The 24,549-nt window shown below is 58.1% G+C and overlaps 1 protein-coding gene across 5 annotated transcripts in view; it reads left to right on the top strand.

Annotated features, from left to right (window-relative positions):
• MYT1 (myelin transcription factor 1) overlaps nt 1-21,509 on the top strand; it is a 62,048-nt gene extending 40,539 nt beyond the window's left edge. For 3 of the 5 annotated variants that reach the window (XM_077874039.1, XM_077874040.1, XM_077874041.1), the window contains exons 11-23: nt 462-681; nt 2,130-2,317; nt 3,038-3,307; nt 5,721-5,875; nt 6,777-6,839; nt 6,949-7,017; nt 11,445-11,507; nt 11,866-11,949; nt 14,955-15,176; nt 16,037-16,128; nt 16,759-16,862; nt 19,121-19,264; nt 19,577-21,509. In XM_077874039.1, coding sequence (XP_077730165.1) covers nt 462-681; nt 2,130-2,317; nt 3,038-3,307; nt 5,721-5,875; nt 6,777-6,839; nt 6,949-7,017; nt 11,445-11,507; nt 11,866-11,949; nt 14,955-15,176; nt 16,037-16,128; nt 16,759-16,862; nt 19,121-19,264; nt 19,577-19,717 — 1,815 coding nt within the window. In that variant the 3' untranslated portion in view covers nt 19,718-21,509. The remainder of the gene's footprint in view (nt 1-461; nt 682-2,129; nt 2,318-3,037; nt 3,308-5,720; nt 5,876-6,776; nt 6,840-6,948; nt 7,018-11,444; nt 11,508-11,865; nt 11,950-14,954; nt 15,177-16,036; nt 16,129-16,758; nt 16,863-19,120; nt 19,265-19,576) is intronic. The other 2 variants (XM_077874042.1, XM_077874043.1) reach the window with 2 other exon arrangements.
• The last annotated feature ends 3,040 nt before the right edge of the window (nt 21,510-24,549 follow it).

Genomic DNA, 24,549 nt, shown 5'->3' on the forward strand with positions numbered 1-24,549 from the left:
CTCCCGGAACCTGGTTCTCAGAAGCACACCCGTGTCCTCTCTGGATGCCCCACCTCCCTCCCCCCTGGGGAGTTGTGTCATTCCATCAGGAGAGTGCTGTCTGGGGCGGCTGGCCCCTGTCCCAGAGACGCTCCTGCAGGGTTGCCCGCCAAGGGCTCATTCTACTAGTAGCGGAGGTGTTGGGACCTGCTCTCCTAAGCTCTGGGGCAGAGTCTCAGGCCCTCCGTCCTCTGGCTAGTGCTGTCTGCAAGGACACAGGCCATCTTGTCCTCAGCGCTCCCGTTGCTCCCTCCCTGCAGCAGCTCTTCCTCCTGTGGATCAGGCCCCAGCTACCCTTCAGTGGTGGGTCCTGGGGGAGGGTCTCTGTGCATGTGGGGCTCCGAGGGGTTTCTGCCCAGGCTGTGGGATGGGCCGTGGGTCCCCGGGCCCTGTCCTCATGGTTCTGCACCTGTGTCCTCTACCTCAGGCCTATGTGCTTCGTGAAGCAGCTTGAGGTTCCTCCGTATGGAAGCTACCGGCCTAGTGTGGCCCCTGCCACACCCAGGGCCAACCTGGCCAAGGAGCTGGAGAAGTTCTCCAAGGTCACCTTTGACTACGCAAGTTTTGATGCTCAGGTTTTTGGCAAACGCATGCTTGCCCCAAAGATTCAGACCAGCGAAACCTCACCTAAAGCCTTTAAATGTAAGTTGGGGAGCTTCACTCCTGAAAGGTATAGGGTCTGAGAGACGGGGAGGAGGGACCCCCTCGCCAACAGTGTGCAGGTTATCTCTCCCCTGGGGGCACCTGGCCGTGCCAGTGTCTACTGTGGTGGCTTTCCCGGAGTTTGTGTCTTGCCCGTGTCACTGCCGTCATGCTCCCCATCAAGTCTGATGTGTCTGTGAAACAAAACCTAAGTCCTTTACGGTGTGCATGTCCAAAGGCTTAGGAATACCTCCCTCGATGTGGTCTGCCCTGCGGAGGCTTGGGCAGCCACGATGCTCAGCCTGGGTGCCCCGACAGGAGCTATTTGCCCTCCGGCAAGGGGACCGCATTGCTGGCTACAGAGTGTTGCGATAGTAACCACAAGTTTTCTGGGTGCTTGTACTAACAAAATGCATTCCTACAAATTTTGAGAATAACCCTTCCTGTCTTTTTTGGTCACTAATGTACCCGTCTGTGGGTTGCAAGCCCGTTAGCCTGGGAACACATATGAAATGGAAAAGCACCCCACTGTGCACATGAGGTTGGAACGGGCATCTCCCAGTGGGTGTTTGGCCCTGAAACGGCAGTGGGGAGTTCCTGTCTGTTAATAATAGGAACGCCGGGTGATGCAGCTGCCAGCTACGGCGTGGACATCTGTCCCGCTCGCTTGGGTGTCCTTACGCACGGGCACCACGTAGCACTCAGAAGGAGCCTTTGTAGATCTGGATTTCCTGGTGGGACCGTGATATCAGGAATGTCATCCCTGAGAGTTACTTCATGACCACAATAGAAGTACCAGAAAAGATAGCATTTTATGCCCTCTTGGTCATGTTTGTGTGAATAATAACAGCACCACACTGAAGTGGGATTATGGCGACACCAAGATGTTGTGGCAAAAATTTTCCTGCTTGAATGACATTCTGTCCATTCCTGTTTACAGAATTCTTTACTCCCAGTAAGCGTGCCCCGTAGCCAGTTTTTTTTTTAAATATATTTTTTATTTATTCATGAGAGACACAGAGAGAGAGGCAGAGACATAGACACAGGCAGAGGGAGAAGCAGGCTCCATGCAGGGAGCCCGCTGCGGGACTCGATCCCGGGACTCCAGGATCACGCCCTGGGCTGAAGGCGGCGCTAAACCGCTGAGCCGCCCGGACGTCCCCGTAGCCAGTTTGCATTTATTGGTACGTCAGAGACACTGGCACGTCTTTGCAGGGTTTTGATCTCTCTGCCCAAATTTTAGAAGAGCCGGAAATGGCCCCCCGAATGCCCTCCTAGAGGGTGGGTAGGCGTGTGCCGTGGGCACCTGGGACGCGGTGGACGGCCCCCCACGCCCGCCCCCGTGGCTGTGCCCGCGTACTCCCAGCCATCCCAGGGTTCGCCACTGGGTCTGTTGGCCACCTCCCATTCAAGTTGCATATCCCCCTGGTGTTGTTCCCTTTTTGCAGCCAAACCTTTCCCAAAGGCCTCTTCCCCCAGGCACAGCCCGTGCACTTCATCCTCTTCTGCAGGCTTTGACTACGCGCACGATGCCGAGGCCGCGCACATGGCCGCCACAGCCATCCTGAACCTCTCCACGCGCTGCTGGGAAATGCCTGAGAACCTCAGCACGAAGCCACAGGACCTGCCCAGCAAGGTTGGTGTGTCCCTGCAAGGAACCCCTCCGAGGCGGAGACGGGCTGGGGAGATTCCCAGTCAGGCCCACATGCCCCCACAGGAAAGTGCTTAGGGACACCCGGGTCCACTTCATAGTGATCATCTCCGCTCCGAGAGCTGTGTGCTGTGGAGCACCAAGTGCCTGTGCACAGGCACCTTCCCTCCTGTTCCCTGGAGCCAGAGGGTCGTGCACACATGTGACCTTGTGTCCCTGTTAGAGGGTCACGCTCACACGTTCCCGTAAGTTCCCCTAAGTCTGAGGGTCACATACACACGTTCCCGTAAGTTCCCCTGAGTCTGAGGGTCACGCACACACGTTCCCGTAAGTTCCCCTAAGTCTGAGGGTCACATACACACGTTCCCGTATGTTCCCCTGAGTCTGAGGGTCACACACACACGTGTCCTTGTGTTCCCCTGAGTCTGTGGGTCGAGCACATGTCCCGTGTGATCACGGTCACTGCCTCTCAAGGGTCTGCTTTTGTGAGGTTGGCAAGACCCGCGAGAGGGTGGAGGTTCCTCCTCATGAATTTTGGGAAGTGGCAAGTCCAGATCCTTGCTTCTCAGAGCTCTCCTCTTCTTGTTTGGCTCTGCTTCCTTCCAAGGGAGACCGTTTCGGGCCTTCTGTAATGCTGATTTAGTACCGGAAGGCACACGTGAAGGGGTGAAATCACTCGCATGGATTTCACCCTCACAATTGCAGGCTGCGGACATAGAGGTGGATGAAAACGGAACCCTGGACTTGAGCATGCATAAACACCGCAAACGAGAAAGCGCTTTCCCCAGCAGCAGCAGCAGCAGCAGCAGCCCTGGCGTCAAGTCGCCCGAGGCCTCCCAGCGCCAGAGCAGCACCAGCGCCCCCAGCAGCTCCATGACCTCGCCCCAGTCCAGCCAGGCTTCCCGCCAGGATGAGTGGGATCGACCTCTGGACTATACCAAGCCCAGTCGCCAACGTGAAGAGGAACCCGAGGAGGTGGGTGTGGGGCCGGGGGCTGCTGTAGAAAGTACTCGCGTCTCCAGGAAGAACTTCCGGGGTCCTGTCCCTAGCCACACGGGGCCTCGCCGCCGCTAGGAAGCTAGGACCCGGCCTGCCCTCTTGGAGGATCTCCCACCTCTGGGCCATGCTGTGGTCTTGTCCCAACCGGGAGAGAGGTGGTCTCCTCACCTCGACGGGTGCACGCTCGGCACCACCGTGGGCCCTTGGAAAGCCTGGAGAGGAAGAGGGCTTCTTTCACATCCCAGGGGAGATACTTGGGAATGGCTCCCAATTCCTTGGTTTTGTGGCCTCCCCCCAACCTGCTGTGCAGATAGGGACACCCTGAGTTCTGGCAGCAGGCCCTCTTCGCCATCCGCAGGACACCCTGGCCACCTGGCTCCTTGGACAGAGGCAGGGGGAATCTCCAGGGCTCGGGAGCCGCCGTGCTGGGCAGTGGCCTGGGTCCCAAGACCAGCGCCGCCTGGTGACGCGCAACAAGCCAGGCATCCGTGCTGGAATCGCAGTCTAGGGACGGGGGACATCCCTTCCTAATCGTGTCCCTCTCTTGAGAGTGGAACTGATGGAAGGCTCTTCCCCAAAGAGGTGTGAGTCCTGAGTAGCAAAGCGCAGCTGTGGGAATGGCACAGACTCCAGGTAGCCACCCTGGAGTGGGCACCCAGGGCCACACTGGGGGCAGGCCTGCAGGTCCCCCCTTTCTCCCCGTCATCCCCGCCAGCACCCCCACCAACTCTTGAAGGGCAGGGGGCAGGCCCCGGGGAGGATTCCTGTCTGGGAGCCACTGCTCCTGCAGCTCAATCCTTCCTCTGTCCCCCAGGCTCCCTCTACACCACTCACAGGTGTCTCTGCTTCATGGAGGAGCAGACTGGGCCCCACGCTGGGGTCACTTGGCTCATTTATATGGTGGAGACTTGGTGTCAGACCCCAGAAGAGGGGCACCTGTCAGGTTCAGCCCTGAGGGGAGGGGGCTGGCCTGGGACATGCCCCTGGGGCTGTGTGGGTGGTCTTTCCGCCGGTCAGTGGGAGCCCAGGGTCAGGCCAGGTCGGGCCCTCCTATGTGGGGGCCACCGGGACAGTCTGCTCTTACTGTGTTCCGGTCCTGCCCTGGGTCAGAGCCCCCTTCCCGCTGTCTGCGGCCCCTCCCTGGCCCTTTCCATGACCCCTGACTCAGGCTGGCATCCCCGGCTGCCTTGTCCGTCTCCCTCTCCCTTCACACACCCTCTGAGCACCCCAGAACTCATGTCATCAGTCTCAGAGGCCCTGAGGTCCTTGCCCACCAAAGGCTGCCCCCAGCCCCACCCCACAGTCGCTCCACATCCTGGAGCCTCAGCTCACTCCCAGACCCTTCCGCTCCTCCAGCCCCCTCTGGGCACGGGTGGGTCAGCTCAGACATGCTCCTGCCTCAGGCCTGCCTGGTCCCTCGACCACGGCCCTGGACTCCTGACTCAGACTCTCCAGCTCTGCGTGATCCATCCCGTGTGAGGCTGAGCCCCTGCCCTCAGCCTCACCTCCCGCCCCAGCTCTGGCGGCTGCCAGGACGGTGTCCGGGGCCTCTGGGATGCGTTCCCTCTCTGGGAAGCTGCCATCTGACCTGAAGACCCCGCTGAAGCCCATGTTGCTCAGGGGAACGAGCTACGTCCCCTGCGCCTTGGCCAGTAGTAGCGTCAGCGGCAGCCGGAGCGACGCCCGTGGCGTTGACAGGATTCCTGTGGGTCCTGAGAGCCCTCACCCCGCTGGGCTCTGTGCTTTGCCTTCCCAGAGAGCCTGAAAGGGGCTGCGATGACCTTAAGCTGGAAAGCGCACCGTCTGGGCCCCGAGGGGCTGGACACGCCCACGCCCACGGCAGGGGTTGGACTGGCATGTGGCTCAGCTGCCTCTGCTCCAGACCCACCTGCGGGTGCTGAGCTGCTGGGCCTTCGGGGGAACTGGGCTCCCCTCCACGGAGGGGACCGTCCCCGGGGCCCTGCTGTCTGGGGGCTGCCGATCCTCTCCCGACCTAGAACCGCAGCTTAGGAACTGCGTGCCTGGTCGGCGCGTGTCCCCGCTCGCGTTGTGCTCTCCCTGCCGTAGCTGCTCCACGAACAGCGGGCACTGGAGGGGCTGCACTTCGTGTGGCTTCCTGTGTGTAGGAGGTGGCCCCGGGGCGTCGGTGGAGGTGACCTGCACGCCCGGGGCCACGGGAGGCAGCGGCCTGGCCTCCTCCACCTGGGCCGAGGTCGGGGAGCACGCTAGCCCCGCGGGGGTGCTGTTCTCCTCCGTTGTCCCGGAGGCAGGACACTCCAGAAACCACCTCTGTGAACCCTGCTCTCAAGGGTCCCTCTCCCTCAGCCCCGGGTCGGGCACCCGGCCCCCCGCCAGCCGGTTAAAACGTCTCCCTGCTGGTTTTTTGCAGTCAGAGCCAGCAGCCCATTCTTTTGCTTCTTCTGAAGCAGATGACCAGGAAGTGTCGGAAGAGAGTTTTGAGGAGCGGAAGTACCCCGGGGAAGTTACCCTGACCAACTTTAAGATGAAGTTCCTCTCCAAGGACATAAAGAAGGAGCTGCTCACGTAAGTCCCCGCCGGGCCAGGAGAACCCTGGAGTCCGCCCGCTCTGAGCCTGGGGGCCGGGCCTGCTCCGTCCTGGGCCCTGTCCCCCCAGCCTGGCTCTGCCCCTTCTCCCGGCCGCACCGCTTGCCGGGCAGACGTCGGACGTCCTGTACCACAACCCCCTTGAGCCAGGCGACGGCTGACAGGGTTTGCGCCCGGAATCTGACCCAAGCTCCCGCTGCTCAGGGAGCGAGGGAAGCCCCTGTCCAGGCCTACGGGCGGGGCGGGCGCGGAGGGCAGCCGGCCTCTCCTAGCCTCAGCTCCGCCGTGGCTTTCAGAGCCCAGGCCTGACGGGTGCTCTGCTGGGACTCCATGCCCTCGACCCTGGCCCACCGGGCGGCAGGGTGGGCAAGCCGCTGGTGGCCGCGACTGGTCCCCGGGATGGAGGCCACCCCCACTGAGAGCACGGCGCCCGGGACGGTGGGGGCTGTCCCTGCAGCGGTGCCGCCGGGGCCCGGGCCTCGCCCCCGCTCGGTCGGCCCCCGGGGTTCCTGCCTCCTTGCCGTGGACCAGGCTAGCTCCGTCCCCTTGCTGGCTCTGCCTGGGCCGTGTCCCGGCCGCGTCCTCAGGTCGGGTCGTGCCGCCGTGCTCACGGGTACGCCCCGAGTGCGTGCAGGCGCGTGCGCTCCAGGGCCATCGCGGCTTCAAGCTGAGCCGTACTCTGACTCCTTTCTCCTCCTTGAGTCCAGTTGCGTGGGAGAAGCTCACAGTCGAGTGGCGAGGGCTGCTCTGCGCTCTGAGGCGTGGGGGCGGGTGGCCCTCGGCTCCGGGAGAGCCGGAGCCAGAGTCGGCGCCCTCCGGGGGGGCAGGCCTGGCAGGTGCGCCCCGCTCTGTGTTCTGACGCTCTTTTTCCTCCGTTCAGCTGCCCCACCCCCGGCTGTGACGGCAGCGGCCACATCACCGGGAACTATGCCTCTCACCGCAGGTTTGTCCCTGCTCGGGTCCAGCTGGCCTGGGTGCTGTGTGGTGGGTCTTCCCTGTCCTCCTCTGCTCCCCCTCTGGCTCACCCCAATGTCCCATCTCTTCTCTTTCAGCCTCTCTGGTTGCCCTCTTGCTGACAAGAGCCTCAGAAACCTCATGGCTGCCCATTCTGCTGACCTCAAGTATGTCTGCCCTCCTGGCCTACCATCTCTTGGGCACCCCTTGCTCTGCTCTCCTGCCGGGAAGCTCCAGCCCCATCGGCCTTCTCAGGGCTCCGGCCCCGGGCAGCCCCTGCCAGCAGGATGGGGCCGAGAGACAGGCCACGGGGGCCGACTTGCTTGCCTGGGGCTGCTGCCGCCTCTCTCTGCTCTGAGTGCCGCTGTCTGCCTGTCCCTTGCTGCCAGCCTCTGGGGACCGAGGGCCGGGGGGCCTCCGGGGGGCATCCGGGGGCAGGGCCTGCCGCCTCTGGCTCCCGATGGCCCGGCCCATCTCTCTCTCTCCCGAGGACCCGGCACAGGGTCTGGGCCTGCTGGCACCTCTGCCCTGGAGATGTGCGAGCGGCCCGCGCTGGCCTTGGCTTCTACGTCTTGCTGCGGCTCGGGGGCTTCGGGCTGTGCGGCTCTGGCTAGGGCACCTGGGTGCTGGCGGTGAATGAGGAAACTCTCTGCCCTTCCCTCCTCCTGTGCCCTCCGTTGCTGCGTCTGTCTGGTCCCTGCGGGTCCCCCCGGAGCTGCCTGCCCATGCTCATCCCTCTCTTTGCTGAGCACCCCTCTTTCTGCTGCTCCTCCCTGTCCCTAACACACGGCAGCCCAGGCTCTGTGGGCACCAATTACCCTGCTCAACAGCCCTGCTCAAATGTGACGCGAGCGCCCAGCAGTTTCCCAGGGTATCAGTGTCCTCTCGGGGCGAGATCTGGGGACTGCCATTGCCTTTGGGTTTTGCGCCTTCAGTTGAGCTGTGACATCGCCGCCGTGCAGTGCTGCCCTGGGCTCGGGAAGGAGGTCTTCCTCTTGTCATCTCAGGTCACTCCCCCTCTGGGGGTGTTCATCTCGAACCTTGGGCCTCCATATTGGACGCCCCAAATCTAGGCTCATTCCGTTCTGGGGCCAGACGGGAGCCGAGGTCCTGGAGCCTCTAAGAGGAGCAGCTGTTGCTGCCAAAGGCTCCCAAGGGGCCTGAGCTGATTTAGAAAGAGAGAAGAAAGCTCTAGATGCCTGGAGTCCCCCCATCCTGCCAGCGTCCTCCTTGTCACTCTGGGGAGGCTGCTTTGGTCCCGGCAGCCAGAGGCATGTCATTGCCTGTTGTCACCAAGGGGGCCTTCCGTCTGGGCGGCTTCACCGCCAGAAATGTCTTTCTAAGACTCGGCATTTTCTGTGGCTCAGCTGACCACGGCGATGCGCACGTTGACTCATCCCCTCACTGTGTCCAGCTGCAGAAATCTAGTTGGGACCATCCGTCCTGCAGGCTCAGGACCCCTCCCCGCACCTCCTCTCCCTCTCCTTCCTCTCTTCTCTTAACGTCTTTCCCATGTTCCTTTTCCCTATTTCCTTTTCCAGTTCCACTTGCGTTTTCACTATGCTTAGTTTTCACGGTTTTCCAGTTTGAGGGCCTGAATGATTTTGGAGCTGCGTGAGTGACCAGACGCGTGCAGTGGGCCTTTCTTCCTGCAGAGCAGGTGCTCGGGCCCTGTTGGAACGACGCCGTGGGCCTGGCCTGGGCCTGGAAACGCGGCTGTCGGGAGGGTTAGTGCTCGTCTAGGACTAAGAACCTGTGAGGAACTTTAACCCAAGCTTGTTTAGAAATAGCAACAGAAAGCCTTCCTGTGTGAAAACCAGTCACTCATCAGCTTCAGCCAGACCTGGGAAGGTGCCCCGGCTGCTCCCAGGCTCCCCTCTGGCCCCAGAGGTCTTTTTGTGGGAGTCAGCTCCTGGTTCTCTCGGGCACAGCGTGGGCTTGTGCTGGATGCGGGCCGGGCTCCACCAGGTTCCTGGTGTGTGGATGCTTCGCTCTCCTTTCTCTCCTCCTGTCCAGTGGGCCTCTCGTACAGGCTGCTCCCAACCCACCTGTGGCAGCAATAGGTGACCTGTCCCCAGAGAGGAAAAGGCACCTACATCACTGCTTTGCAAATGAGACTCTTCCGGTGGCCTCCCTACCAACACCTGGCTGCAGTGACAGTCTCAGATGATGTGCTTTCTGTGTTTTAATTGAATCCCAAGGACATCTGCTCTTCCCTGCCAAGTGTCTAGTGTGGTTGGGCTGGTGACGCAGCTGCCTTGGGCCGCTCAGCCCACTCTGTGTGTGGGGAGTTGAGGTGCAGCCACACACCCTGCAAGGCTGTGATGGGGGCTCGACAGGGTTGGAGATGCCTCCCCACCACGGGACAGGGATGGCGGGATGGGGCTTGGAGGTGAGACCTGGTGCGTGCCCTCAAGCTGTCGTGTGTCCCTCAGACACAAGATTCCCCCTCTTGCCCAGACAATGCACTCAGAAGCAGATGGTGGGAGGGTTCCTGCCACTGACCTGTGGGTGCTCAGGGGCACGAGAGTGGTGGCCAGTGCCAGCGCCCAGCATGAACACCTGCTTCTCCAGCCACATGAACATCATCCTCTATGGGATACGACTTTTAGGAAAAGCCATTGATTGGGCCTTGGCAAGGAGTGCAGGTGGCCCCACCTGCCTGGAGAAGCTGTGCCTCAGTGGGCCCCATGGGGATGCCAGTCCCACTTGTGCTGGGGCCTGGCAGGACCATCCCCGTGTGCATGCACTCCCTGCCAGCCTTATTCACAGGTGCCACTGGGGTTGCACCAGACTCCAACTTGCGCTCGTGGGCATCGAGGCCCGAGGCCACTGTGGGGCCATACTGCCCTGACCACCACCTACAGTGGTGGGCCTGGGTTCTGGCACATTTGCCCAAAGCTGAGAAGGAGTGGAGCCACAGGCAGCCACCCGAGCAGCTGCAAACCCTGGAAGGAGAAGCACTACCCTTACTCTTTGCACTTGGCCTCCCAAGAGAGCATGAAGGGGCTGCTGCGGGGATGGGCCGTGAAAGTGCCTGCAGGGCACTTGGAGCTGGGGGGCAGGCATGCCCCTCCTGCCTGCGGGACCCGGTGTCTGCAGCAGGCTTGCCCCTGGGGCCTTGGATGATGCAGAGACACGAAGTGTCCTGGCAGGAGCCTTGCCCTGGTTGGGTTTGTTTGAAAGGGTGAAGCCCATGTAGATGGAGGCGGTGTGTGGTTTCTACCGGGTGGAGGTAAAATGCAAAAACCTCCTTGCCCTGAATGTATGTGGGTTGAAATGTGACCACACATTCCCAGAGCAGGAGCCGTCATAACCTCGTAGGGTATGAGTTACCCCCAAATCCAACGGGAGGGTGAATTGCCCGGTGGGCCTGCCGGCAGACCCAGGAGGCATCCCCATGTGTGGCTCACAGGATGGGGATCAAGAAGGTGGTCGAGAAAGACCACGGGACTGGAGAAGGAGCTGGAGGGATGGGCGTTGACGCCTCCAGGTTGCCAGGCCAGCTTTATGCTTCCTTGGATGAGAAACAGGCAGTGTTGGCCTGCTGAGCTCTGGGGGGCGGCCCGAAAGATGTGGGGAGTCCTTTGGCTGCGCCAGCTTCCTCAGCCTTGCTCCAAACGCCAGAGGCTGCATTTGCCAGGGGACGAGGATGCTGAGGAAGGGCCTTGGGCACAGAGAACTCTGTTGATTGTGTCCTGTTGTAGCTGATGTGAGTCCCCTTGACCTTCCCGGGGCCACTTTTCTATTGAGAAACAGCCTCAGCTTCCACGGTTTCTTCTCTGTGAGAGGATGAAACCAGAAATGGCAGATAAATATTCTGTGAGATTCCAGATGTGAGCCCCAAGGTCCTGCCGGGTTGCACAGGGACCCACCTGCACATTCACGCACACCTCCCCACTCTGACACCAGCAGGAACTCACTCTCTCTTCCACCACGGACGTTCAGGAAGAGTAATTTAAGAAAACCCATACTTGTATATCAAAGTGTAGTTTTTACCTTCTACATGATGTTTGTCAAACATTTTGGACGCATCAAGCGGGCTTCTGGGTTTTGTGTCTCCCATCATAACCCTTGGCCAGGGCCCACCACCCCTGAGGAGCCTCTGGTTGTGCGAATTGCACCTCTAGGTGCCCAGCGCTGTGGATGGTGTGTCCCAGGCGCTCAGTAATCGTCTGTTCATTCCCTCAGATGATGGACCCCTCCCAGGAAACAGCGCTCTTCCTCCTGGTCATGTCAGGGAAAATGAACCCGTCTTAGGTGTTAGGCTTGCCTTTCTGAATGCTGTTTAAAGGCCCATATGTGTTCTGGAACCTTCTAGTCCAGTCTAGAACCTTGTAGAAGGCCAAAAATGGGAGCCCATCATTCCTGCACTGGAGATGTGCTCTTGTCTTGGCTTCTTGGACCCTGTAGGGAGACCGGGTGGCAGAGTTCTGAAGGCCCAGTGTCATGGAAGCAGGCTGACCAGACGTGCACGCCTTTGAGAGATCAGTGCTAGGGGGGCCGGTGGGCCCGCATGGGGGCTGGGCACAGAGGGGCTCCTGTGGTCAAGTGTCTTCACTGGCTCTGGTTCCAGCTCCACTGTCTTCCACAGGTGCCCCACGCCCGGCTGTGACGGCTCTGGCCATATAACGGGGAACTACGCCTCCCACAGAAGGTGAGCCTGCGGCACCCCGAGGTGCCCGGCCGGGCGGGGGAGGGCGGGCCTCTTGCGCAGATGAAGCTGCAGTGCTCCAAGTCAGACATTGATGTTGGGGCAGCTAGAGCCTCTTTCATGTCTATAATCTGATTGGTGTCCCCGATGCCCGATCAGGTCGCCTTCTGCAGCCAGAACCAGGGGCTCATGGCAACACCTGCCCCCGAGGCCCCTCTGCCCCCACTCTGCTCGACGACAGAAGCTCCTTGGGACGCCCTGGGCGCTGCTGATCACACAGCTGGAGGGAGGGCTGGGGCAGAAGTGGGTAAGAAGTGGTCATTCTGGGACAGCCGTGGCTTTTCTTCTTTTTCAAAACTAGCTTGTCAGGCTGCCCTCGTGCCAAGAAAAGTGGAGCCAGGGTGACACCCACAAAGGATGATAAAGAAGATCCTGAGCTGATGAAGTAAGTTGATGTCTTGCTGACTCCCTTGGGGGTTTGCAGAATTGGGATTTTCCTGTATGTTATAATTTTTAAAAAGCTCCTAGACTCCTATTTCGTTAATACAGCTGGTCCATGGCAATGCCCATTTTTACAGAGGTTCTCCTGCTGTGCACGTGGACACCTATGAAGCTGTGAGCCGTGTGTGTTGTATTGAGGTCACGCCTGGGCACTGGCTTCTGTCTGGGCTTCTCAGGTCTGGTGGTGTTTGATGGGGCCAGGAGAGGCCAAGAGCCCTGCTGCCCGTGCTCCTGGGGGGCCACCTGGTGTGGGCTCGGGCCTGGAGCAGCCCCACAGGAAACCTGCACAGCTGTGGTCTGACGGGGAAGGTCAGGTGCCAGAGTCGAGGAGCACAGGATGGTTAGAAAGATGGCCAGTCTGAATTGTGTGTGTCTGCACACTCACATATGTCTGCAGGGAGCTGATATGGAAAGAGGGAGCTCCAGAGCGTTGCCCTGAACTGGGACCTCGACACTGCTGTGGGGAGGGGGCCTTACGGGATCTAAGTCCTTGAGACCCACTCCCAACCATCTCTCGGGGGTGCCTAGTGTGTCATCAGGGGGATTGTGTGTGAATGCTGACCCTGTGAATGCCCCACTTGCTACTGGGAGTGCCCTGAGTCCCCCGCTTGCCCGTAGGGGCGAGGCTGGGCCACAGGGGGAAACAGAATGAACCACCATTCAACTTTCCCAGGACTTTCAGAGCTGACAGTGGACAAAGCAGCAGGTCCCCTTGCCAGTTGAGGACTGGAAGGAACAGTTCTGGCTGCGTCGTGGTGCAGGCCTTAAGGCTGGCGTGGTCAGGGCCAGGTCCCCAGAAGGCAGGTCTGCTCTGATTGGTTGCCGTGGGTCAAGAATAGCTGGATGCTCACCCAGCAGAGGGGATCAATCTGGACCAAGGGTCTATAGCTCCTTGGAGCTCACCCCAGCTGCATGCAAACATCTGCTTGGTCACAGAAGAGAGGCCTGATGGGCCAGCATCACATCCTTCAAGGGGCCAGCCCCACCAGCTGTTTGGTGTAAAAAGGCTGTGGCTCATTTATTAAATTTTTACAATAAAACTATAATGAGTGCTAAATCAAAACCCAAAATATATGGATGTTGGTGTCATGGATGCAGCCCAATAAATGCGAGGACAGATGAAGAGTATTTATCCTTCTGAGAAGCCAGGAATTTGCCTGTGATTGTATAAATGCAAGCTGCTATGGATTTAGCAAGGATCCTGCTGCAGGGATACGATAAGTGAATTGTGCTGCATTTGCAAATGATTAAAATCAAGATCAGCACTTTTTAAGTTAACTGGGAAGAACGGTTTTCCTCCTCCTAGTGTGCTGTCAACTTTGCTTTTTAAAAAATAAGATTTTGCAGCCAAGTGGAGAATATGACTTAGAAGCAGGTCAGCATTTACAGGATGGATGAAGTTCCTACTGGCTCCACGGCAAGCCGGCGGGCAGGCGGAGAGGCGGGGGGCATTCAGTGCCTCCGTTTTATAGGGCCTCCTCCGCCCCCATAAACTTTCACTGTATTGATAATTGCCTGTCATCTTGAAACAAGTGCAGACCGCAGCAGAAGCTTTAATCGGTGCACCAGGTCCTGTTGCGTGACGGGATTTCGTGAGCACGTGCTAGCTGGGATGTGGAGGGCTGGTGGCAGAAGAGATCCCTTTTAGGACATCTTGTGTCCGCGCCGTTTGAGATTAAGTCACGTCAGCACATTGTGGTAAATCCCTTCGGCCAAAACTGAATAACTGGCCATAAAATCCATGGATGTTCCAGCGTGAGGGTCAGGAGCTGCTCAAGGCCCATCGCCTGTGCAGGGTGCCCCACCCCCACTGCTGTCCCCACCACCCCGGAGTCCGACAGAAGAGATGCGCCTCTGCCCTTGGGGTCACCGGCCCCACCACCCGCTTACCTGGGCTGTACGGAAGCGGCCTGATCTGGCGCCCCACACACACCTTAACGTGAGGTCACCTGACAGCTCTGACGATTCGGACCCTGGAGGGATATGGAAGGAAAGAGAAGCAGTGTTACTGTCCACATGTCTGAAATACCCAGTATGAATAAATTCCCAGGAATCAATCCTAATGAGAAGAAGAGTTAGGGTTTTGCAAAGAACACGAGTAAAATGAATTCAGATTTAACTGTGTGTTTTAACCACGAAGAGCTGCCTCTCATTTGGTCTTTTGATCTTGTGATGCTGGGTGCTCAGAGGTGCTTCCGAGTACCCGGCCCCGGTGTTCCCTGGGCACCCACAGCTGAGAGGTGCCCAGGTGTGAGGGGCAGACAGAGAGTGGAACCTCCCCGAGCTCCTTGCAGGACCTGCCGCCCTGTCTCCACTCCAGACTGATTGCCAGGATGACCTTGGGCCGGCTCAGTGGCCGTCCTACAAGTCTGAGGCCCACATGGAGGGATGAAGAAGAGAGGGGATGGGTATAAGAGGGGTCCAGGCCAAGGAGGATGGGAAGAGTCTGCATTGGCCACCCTGGACGTGCGGCTGGTGTGGGGGCCTCTCTGGGCGGGGAGGCCCTGTCTCCTCACCTGCTGGGGAGCAGCAGTGGCCCCAGCTGCCTCACACTGCCTGGCTCCGGGTGCCCTTGTGACCTTCTGTGACCCCAGGGCCCCCAGAGACTGTGCTTGGAGCAGTCTCCCAGGGAGTAGCTCCTGGGTGGTTTCACTCCTCGTCGTGGGGTGATGGAGAAGTGATGCGGCAGCAAGGTCCGGCTCTGTCTCCCAGGGACATAGCGGCTCCCGAGGGGAGGGGACAGACGGCAGCTGCTGACCTTCCTGCGGCGCAGGAGGCGCAAGGCTGAGGCGGGAGGCGCCGTGATCCCTGCTGCCCCCCTCGTGGTTGGGAAGGCTGCAGGTCTGCCCTGGGGCATCAGGAATCTCTGTGACAGCGGGCACGTCCGCGTCGGGGCTGCGGGTGTCTGCAGGCTTCAGTGCCCGTGCTCACCTCTGACCTCTGCGCCAGGTGCCCTGTTCCAGGCTGCGTGGGGCTTGGTCACATCAGCGGCAAATACGCCTCACACAGAAGCGCATCTGGCTGCCCACTGGCCGCTCGGAGGCAGAAAGAGGGCTCGCTTAACGGCTCACCCTTTTCCTGGAAATCGCTGAAGAATGAGGGGCCCACCTGTCCCACCCCGGGCTGTGACGGCTCCGGCCACGCCAACGGCAGCTTCCTCACCCACAGGAGGTAGGGGCCGCGCTGGTCAGGAAGGGCCGCGAGGGCTCTGCGGCAGCCGCTAGTTCTCCGGGGGAGAGGGGGCCCGGTCCAGGCAAGCCACAGACAACGGTGGGTCCCAGGTCCCGGTGTTTGCGACATGTGGCCCTGCACGTGGCTGCTGTCGTGAGGCCCCCTCCACAGTGTAGTCCCTGCAGCAAGAGCCAGCGGAGCCCTGAGTGTGTTCTTGACACAGGCTGCAGGCTTCTCACGGAAAGCTTTGTCGTACCTCGTGCCCTGCCCCTCCCGCCAGGGCGCTTGCTTGCCCCCGATACTTGGCCCAGGGCCGGGGGGCCCGTGGGCCCCCCGTTCTCCTCCTGAGGTGCAGGGAGTCACAACACAGCCCTTCAGAAACGTTCCTTGTCTTTCTTTTGTTCTGCCCTCGTCTCCACCTACAAGATTGATGAGCTAGTGATTCCACAAGCTTTTACTGAAAGGCCGCCACATACCAGGCTCAGGAGACAGAGCAGAGAATGAGAGTTGGTCTGGGCCTGGTGGCTGGGGCACAGACTATAAGCAAACACGTGAGGGAGGTACCTGGCATGGCCAAAGGGGCAGATGCTGTGGGGAGAGCAGTGAGGAAGGCCTGAGAACGAGCCTTTAGGGCAGTGTCCTGAGCTGGAAGGGCCTGGCTGCTGAGTAAGGGGGTGGACGGCTTGGGGGCCAGAGCCATCGAGTGGGAGGGCAAAAGGAGATGCATGAGAAAGTCCCAAACCAGGATCCTACCAGGCCGCAGGCCAGCAAGGATTGGCTTTTGCTGCGATGTATCATCGTGGATTGGCCCTGTGTGTGTGACCTTGAGCTGGTTTTTTGTGCATGACCTTTGCTTCCAGCTTATCTGGCTGTCCCAGAGCAACCTTTGCTGGAAAGAAGGGAAAAGTCTCAGGGGATGAGGTTCTCAGCACCAAGTTCAAGACAAGTGATGGTAAGGTGTCCCTCCTGCAGTTCCTCCAAGTGATCTCTGTGACCTGGGAGAGTGAGCTGTCCTGGTAGCAGGGGTGAGGGAGGCTGAGCCCCTCCTGGAGTGAGTCCTGGTGGAGACAGACCCCTGACCTGAGCCCACAGGTCTCCCAGCCTCAGCTCCAAACTCCTGGTTGCCTGGAGTCTGGCTCCTGGCCCTCACGTGCCACGCTGGCTCTAACTTGGGTATTGGTGCGTGTTGGCGTCAGAGAGCCCTGCTGGCAGCATCAGAAGCCATTCTCGGGGGTTGGTGGGGCTGTGAACTCAGTTTCAAGGAAGAGGGAAGCTGAGGAAATGCAGCATCACCTGGAAAGATTCCATCTTTACCTTAGTGATTAATCCCTGACAGAGAGATTTATACCTTTGTACCCATCACCCGGGGGCAGGAGGCAAACATAGACACATGGCTCCTAGTGTCTGAGGCTCACTTTTCCAGCATGACATGTGGGATATGAGCTGCCCACCATGCGAGGCCAGTTGCCTCTGCTTGGAAAGGGTCCCTAGTTGCATTTAGAAAACAGGCCTCCCCTGCACCCCTGCATGCAGGCCTAGGCGTAAAGCCAAGAGCCACAACCAAGGTTTCTCTCTGGAGCAGTGTTGGAGAACGATGAGGAGATCAAGCAGCTGAACCAGGAGATTCGCGACCTGAACGAGTCCAACTCTGAGATGGAGGCCGCCATGGTGCAGCTGCAGTCCCAGGTGGGTGGTGGTGTTCACCTGCCCCGCCCCCCCAGCCTCGGGGGTCCTCGTCCTCAGCCTCCTCTTCTGGGAGGCGGGAGAGCTGAGCTCCTTGTCAAGGGGCTGTCAGGCTGAGCTGATGGCTGCAGCTCTCGGGGACGCTCGGAACAGGTCACACCTGCCAGCTTGGGTAGTACTTCTGGCAGTGGGGGTCCTGAGGGGCTCACGCCGGGGCCCTGGCAGGCTTTCCTGCTAGCCCTGTCAGTAGGAGCAGCCCCACAGGGCAGGTTCTGAGGGCCTGGCCGGAGCCTGATTCAACCTCAGTGCTGCTGTAGAGCAGCCTGGTGGCCGGGCAAACCTGTGAGCAGTCTGTACCTTGAGGTCCTCACTGGTTAGAACGGGGCTGGTAATAGGAAGCAACTCCATGACATTGTTGCAGGATGAATGCATTTCTTTTTTTTTTTTTTTTTTAAGATTTTATTTATTTATTCATGAGAGACAGAGAGAGAGAGAGAGAGACAGAGAGAGAAGGAGAAGCAGGCTCCCTGCGGGGAGCCCAATGTGGGACTCAATTCCGGGACCCCGGGGTCACGGCCTGGGCTGAAGGTAGATGCTCAACCGCTGAGCCACCCAGGCGTCCCTGATAAATGCATTTCTATGAAAAAGTGACCCAGAAAGAGCCACTCGCCATGGGATAGGGTTACGAATTACTTTAAGTGTTTGTGTCGTATCTCTCTGATTTCCCCCAAAATGAACATTTGTCATCAGAAAAAAAGAAATACAGTGAAGGTCTTATTTTGAAAAGAAGCGCTGTCCTGAGCTAGGGGCCAGAGCAGAGCTGGGGGCACAGAAGGAATGACCACACATAGCTGCGTCCCTTAGGGCTGGAGGGACAGAGAGGGTAAAGGAGGTGACCAGGCCTGCAGGATCTGAGGGCGGAAAGCACAGATGGGAAGGTGGTGAGGCCCCTTCCCAGAGGCTGCAGAGTGACATGTGGGAGCCCCACGTGCCTTGTTATGCTGTTCCTTCCTCCATTGGCCAAGAAGATTTTATGCTGACCTCCCGTGCTCTGGAAGCCGGTATAAAAATAGCATCAGCCCGTAGGGATCAGGAAGGATTTTCATTCTGCCTCGCAGCAGCTTCCCCAGGTTCACGGGCAGTGGAAGCAGAGGAGTGTTGGGCACCTCAGGGTGCCGAGACACATCACTGTGTGACTGCCACCCTGTGTCTCCCTTCCCAAAGTAACCTTGGGGCAACACCTCTGATTTTTTTTTTTCCTGATTTCCACCTTTTTATTTACTAGCATCCTCTTGGACTGTCTCAGACCCTCCTCTAGAGGGAGTTTTGGGTCCTGTGCTCTGCAGAAAGGCTCCGCAAGAGTAGGCAAGCCCCTAACTCCCACTCAAACTGTTTTAAGCCAAAGACTTCTTACCAAGTGAAGAAGTGCAATGCTTCCCAGCCACGTGGTTGGAGGAAAGCACTCTTTCCCATCCACTGCCTCCTCACCTTTCTGCACCTAGGGCATGGTTCAGCGTGCCACGCACATTGTGTGACTTGCCTCTGCCTCCAGCCTCCCCTGAGATGCGGTCAGATTGGGGCAGGGCCTCCCAAGCATGTCTTCTCCACACCAAGCCCCAGGGCAGGCTTCCCACCTGCCCCATGCTGGCTGCAAACCTCTGCGTAGTGTTGCTCTGACCCTGAGACTCACCTGCCTGCTGCCCCGAGCCGCTCAGGGCAGGCAGCACTGCCTGTGACCGTCAGCCCTGCTGTCGCTGTCGCTGTCGCTGTCGGGATGTGCTGGGGGAGTCACCGGCCGGCTCCGCTCAGCTACGAGCTACAGAGGGAGAGGCAGTTGCTGGCTCTGCTTTGCCTTCCACAAGTTTATTAGGGCACTTTGTTGGTCTTGCTGGTGCAGGGAAAACCCAAAGGTGGCCAGACACCCCACAAAGTGGATGCAGTGTTCCTACTACAGACAAGGACGATAAAATGTGGCAAACTTAAGTACACAGCTAGCAGTGGGCAAGGATTGGAGCCCCGGGCGCTTTCAGTCTGGGTGCCTTCCTGACCCGGCAGGGACAGTCATGGCCCCACACAGCCCCTGGCCCTGTCACTGCATACCCTCCTCCATCCAGGGGCCAGGGTCCCTGCCTGACAGAAGCCACAGAAATCCCAGAGAAACATGAGATGTGGCACAGTTAGCATGCCGGGTGTGTCCCAGGAGGATATGAGGGATGTGGTCCATGGGAGGAGGAGGCATTTCCCATCTCGGTCTGGTGCAGATCTCCTCCATGGAGAAAAGCCTGAAGAATATCGAGGAGGAGAACAAGCTCATCGAGGAGCAGAATGAAGCCCTGTTTCTGGAGCTGTCGGGCCTCAGCCAAGCCCTCATCCAAAGTCTCGCCAACATCCGCCTTCCGCACATGGTAAGCAGTATGGGGCCCTGCGGGCAAGCCCCAGAGCTGGTGGCTGACCCCTAGGACTCTGGGGAGGGTGCTATGCCTGGCAGGCTGTTGGCCGTGGTGGTTCTGGCTCCCCTGAACAGCTTAGGAGTCCACAGCACGGCACTCATGGTTTTTTGGCCCAGCGATGCCAGCGTTGCCCCTGGTGGGTGTGGGCTTGTGTCAGGTGGCACAGGAAGAGATGGGCTTAATGTTCATCCGTAGATTTCTGTGGCTTCTGAAAATCATGGGACCCATTGCACGGATGGGCCTTGCTCACCTGCTTCTGTTCTCCAGGAGCCAATATGTGAGCAGAACTTCGATGCCTATGTGAGCACCCTCACCGACATGTACTCCAACCAGGAGTGCTACCAGAACCCCGAGAACAAGGACCTCCTGGAGAGCATCAAACGGGCTGTGAGGGGCATCCAGGTCTAGACCTCGTCACCCCCGAAGCCACCCCACCAACCGGGACATCTGGGGCACCCCAACGTGACTCCAGTGTTTACCTCCCTCGCCCTGCCCCCGCAGCGGAGATTCCCGACTCACAGTGACTTCTGGTTGGCAGCCCAGGGCAGCCTCAGGTGGGCTTATCCAAAGGGGTGCCTGGAAATCAGTGTCTTTCCCATTGTGCTTGCCAGGCTGGAGGCCTCGACCTCCCCACACGAGCGCAGGGCAAGGCAGGAAGTATTACAAAGTGATTTATTTTTGTTTTTTGAAAGAAATCTGAAGAGCAGCTCAAAGTCTCCAGTGGAAGCTCATGGACAAGGTTCTCAGGGAAGTTTTGGAGTTTGCAACCACAGTATTCCTTTGTCTGTCGAGGCTGGGAGGGTAGCCGTGGGCACGGGGCGGGTGGTGCGTGTGACAGTGTCAGCCTGGAGCACCTGCCCCAGGGTGCGCGTCTGCTCAGTGAGGTCAATGTGGCAAGTGTGTTTTCTGTTTTCATTTAATTCAGTTTTGTCTTAAGGATGGAGCAAAGCACCGTTCCAGAGGGTTAGAAATAGACCTGAAGCCCACGGCCAACTTGAGGACTCTAACCTGGGCTGCCCCTGGAAGTTCCACATTAGTGCACCTCACACATCTAGGGGTAGCTGGCACCCCAAGCCTGCAGAGACTTGTACAGCTTGGGGTCACGCCCCCTCTTCGGGGCTGCGGCCGTCAGATCCAGGTCTGGGTCAGGGCCAGGGTCTCTGGCTCTCTGCGTCCACCCCTGCCCATGACCCGTTACTGCCACATTACCCGGGTCACGGCCGAGCTTGACTGAGGTGGCGATGGTGTCAGCAAGGTCAGGGGATAAATTCCTAATTCGGAGACCACCAAGATTCACTTCTTTTTAGATCCATTCAAGATACGAAAAAAGAAATTTTAATAGAAAGTGTTAAACACAATGTTCCTAACATGTAAATAGAGTCCAAATCGATTGTGACTACAATTCCAAGTTAGTATTTAAACGTAGAGAAATTGCACTTCCTGAAAGAGATAAAAGAGTAGTTAGTTTAATTATTCTGTAAATTATTTAATTTTGTCAAGATGTAAGTATTTATATTCACAACCTCTTATGTTAACATTTGCTATTTATTTAACATTTTTATTTATTAATTTTGTACTATTTCAGCTAGACCCCACACCAGGACACCATGAGAGGTAAATCAATGAAATCAAAGCAAAATTAACTATTGGACTATGAGATAGGCCACAAAAAAAAAAAAAAAATCTTGCTGTGACTTCTATATGTAGAAGTCTTCTTATAATTTTGATGCAACCAAGTTATTTTTTATATATTTTGTTATTTATTCTTTTAATAATGGAATTTTTAAAAAAGTATTTTGTAACTGAGGACTTTTGATAATTTAGGGATATTTTTCCCTTGGTCCAATGGAAAGAAAGACTTTTTGGTTTTCTTTACCCCTTTGGTTCCTTTTGTTTCAGGCACGGACAACAGCAAATGGAATTCTGTATTTATTATTTATTTAAGTGTAGCGCAGATGTGTGTGCTCTGGCGTGTTTCTCGTGTTGCGTCTGTGTGCTGGTTCTTGATGGCTGAGTCACGCTGCTGTGAAGGAGTGCTAGCCACAGGCGGCACCGAGCAGTCCCCACTCACAGGCTCCCTGTTCCTCTGACAGCTCCGATACTGTGATCCCCTTCCTCAGGAAACGCGTGGAACCCACAGCACAGCACTTCTCGGTGTGTTTGCAGGGTGATTTCCTAATAAAAGTCCACTCTGACTGTGCACGGGAGCGTGTGTGCTGTGGCGACGGTCTCTGTCCCTGGGACCCCCAACCCGTCACCTTCTGGGGAAGTGGTGGGTGGGTGGACCCTTCTACCTGGGCCTCTTCTTGATACCCCATGTGGAACCAACATCTTTCCCCCGAAGTGTGGTTCTAGGGGGTCTAAGTCCCAGTGCCCTGTCCCTGCCCACATGATGGGCATGTGCAATGCACAACTTTCTCTTGGGCTCAGAGAGAAGTCTTCCTGTTAGCAGGGGAGGGGGTGGGGGTGGGGCTGAGGGTGGGATGGGGGTTGCCACAGGCCATCTCTTCTGGCCACAAGGAGGAAGCCATCTCCAGTATGAGAGAGCTTAGACATTCCGGAAGGAGGCAGAGCTGAGAATTGGAGAGATTAAGGTTGGAGGTGGAAGGAAGAAGGTGAGAGAACGCTCATCTTTTCATCTCTTCAGAACTCCTGGATCCAGCCATACCTAAAGGTTGTCCACCCTTGCACTTCCTAGTTCTACAGGGCAATGAACTCCCCCTCCCTCCCTCCTCCTCTTCCTCCTTCCTTATGACTTAAGCTCTCAGGCTTGGTGTTTTGGCCTTGCAGTGGCACCTCACTATGTTCACACTTTAGGGTCAGGTGGAGCTCTAGCTCTCCCAGGGTGAGACTTAGGTTTTGGACATTCAACCTGAACTGTCAACCTTTGGACCTTCCTGGGAATCTGACCCTAAGGTCAACCTGGAGCTTCCATCTGACATGACAAAGGAAAGTTCTTAGAAATTCTTTTTTATTTTTATTTTTTTAAAGATTGTATTTATTTATTCATGAGAGACACCAGAGAGGGAGAGACACAGGCAGAGGGAGAAGCAGGCTCCCCTGCAGGGAGCCTGATGGGGGACTCGATCCCAGGACTGGGATCACACCCTGAGCCAAAAGCAGATGCCCAACCGCTGAGCCACTGGCATCCCAGTTCTCAGAAATTCTGATCCTTGTTTCCAAACCCTATCTGAGTGAGACGGGGTCCAGGACTCCTGGGGGCATTTGGTGTGTTTGGAGGGCAGCTGACCCTTGGGAGAGGGGCCTATGGGCCCTCACTGCACCCCAGATCACCTCCCCACCCCTGCTGCCCGCCGCCTTTGCCTTTCTTTCCTCTCAGTGTCTACAGTATCAGACCTCTAAAGCCTGGCTTCTTCTCTTCTGGCAATTTCTATGGCTCCCTCCTCCCCTGCTGCCCTGGGCCCCCTTCTCATCCGGCTGTGGCCACCTGGCCTCTCCTGTAGCCCCTTCCTGGTTTCTGCCCCACCCTGCGCCTGCTCCTGTGGGTGCTGTCCCCTGTGTGCTCCTCAGGCTGCACCAGTCCACATCCTGGCCTCTCTCCTTCCCTAAATCAACTTCCCTACAGCACATGTCTGCCATGTGCAGAGGACTCCCACACTGTTTCCCAGGCCTGCTTTTCCCAGTTCTAGAACTTTCCGGGACTCCACCTGGATATTCCACAGGCCATAGGACATGTACCCAGTTGGCCATAATAGCCCACTGGCTGCTCCCAGCCTAACCCTCCCTGGGCTCAGCAAGATACCAACCCTCACCCAGCCGAAGAGATCATGGCTACACGCAAGCTACCAAGAGGGGCCACAGTGCTCGTGCTGTCACATGGGTGTGACTGTTCCCATGAACACCAATCTGGTCACGTTTGCCACCCAGACGGGGCCACCCATGGCAACTGTCCTAATGAGGACGGTGTATGGCTTGAGGAAAGACAGGCAGTTATTTGGGTTTCATGTCTAGCTGTGCAGGGATGCATGTATCATGGCCCCAGCCATGCCCTGCCTTCCGTAGGGGACAGTGGACACCGTGACTCCTGAACTCCAAGGAGCTCCTCCCACCAACTGAGAGGTCTGCCCGCTGGTCCTGGCTCCTGAGGGTTGGCCACAGCCCCAGCAGCTCCTTGAGCCAGTATAGGTCATAGGGGCACACCCGGAGCCCCACAGAATTAGAGGGACCGGTACAGTCTCAGCCCTGTGGGGCCATCCCCGAGCCTGCCACTTCCAGGATGCGGGGCTGAGGGGCAGGGGAGCAGGGAAGCCCACAGAGCAACACTGCTTCCCGCATGGGATCCGGGGAGTGGATGCTGAGGCAAGTACAGCTCCTCCCCAGCATCCTGCCAGCCAACACCCCCTCACTGGACCCCCCATCTCTGCTCACAGGGTACCTTCTGCCAAATTGGACACGTGTCTGCCCCTGTCTTTCACACACTGTCAAAAATGTTTTCCTCGTGTTTCATTCTGTCGTGGGTCTCTCTGTAGAAGTTGTCAAAACAGCAAAGGGGAAACCTGGTGCTGTTTAGGACTAAAGCCGGCAAGGAGTCCGCCCAGGCCCACCTGCTGTGCTGTGAAGACCCCGCAGAAGCGCTCTAAGTCCCACCTGCTGCCCCCCTGCTCTGCCCCCCCGCCCCCCTGCTGCCCGGGCCCTGAGCAGAGGATCTGAGACCCCAGGCGGCACAGCCTGTGACCACGTCCCTGCAGGGCCCTCTCCTCACCCCCTCGGCTGTGCTGGGCTCCCTGGCTCAGGCGCTGTCACTGAGCTGGCCTCCGTGGGCACCAGTGGGGCTTGGCCGCCGCCCCGCCCCAGACTCCGGAAGGCGGTTTCTTCCCACGCACACATTTTAGTCCGTAGGAAGGACTAGGAGGCTCTCGTACTGGGACTGCGGCCTCCCGAACGTTCCTGATGGCTCCCTGGCCATCACACACTTGTACCCCCCTGGAGGGCCTCCCTACCCTCCTGCTGTTCCCAGAGGGTGTGACAAGCCCAGGCCTCTGGTTTCTGCCAAGCTCAGTCTGGGATCACTGGGAGACACCCTTGGGCACATTTCCTTCCTGCAGTGCTGAATCTGTGGGACCTTTCTGGAGTTTGGGGCCACTTGACATTGTCTGGAAAATTATGTGTGCCCGTGTGGTGGGCAGGAGGATCTTTCTGGACCCACAGCCCTTCCACGTTCTTGAGCAGGGGGAGACTTCCCAAAGTGTCCTGTGAACACGACACTCATAATGGCCACA

The sequence above is a fragment of the Canis aureus genome, chromosome 26 (genome assembly GCF_053574225.1).
Source record: "Canis aureus isolate CA01 chromosome 26, VMU_Caureus_v.1.0, whole genome shotgun sequence".
Taxonomy (NCBI): domain Eukaryota; kingdom Metazoa; phylum Chordata; class Mammalia; order Carnivora; family Canidae; genus Canis; species Canis aureus.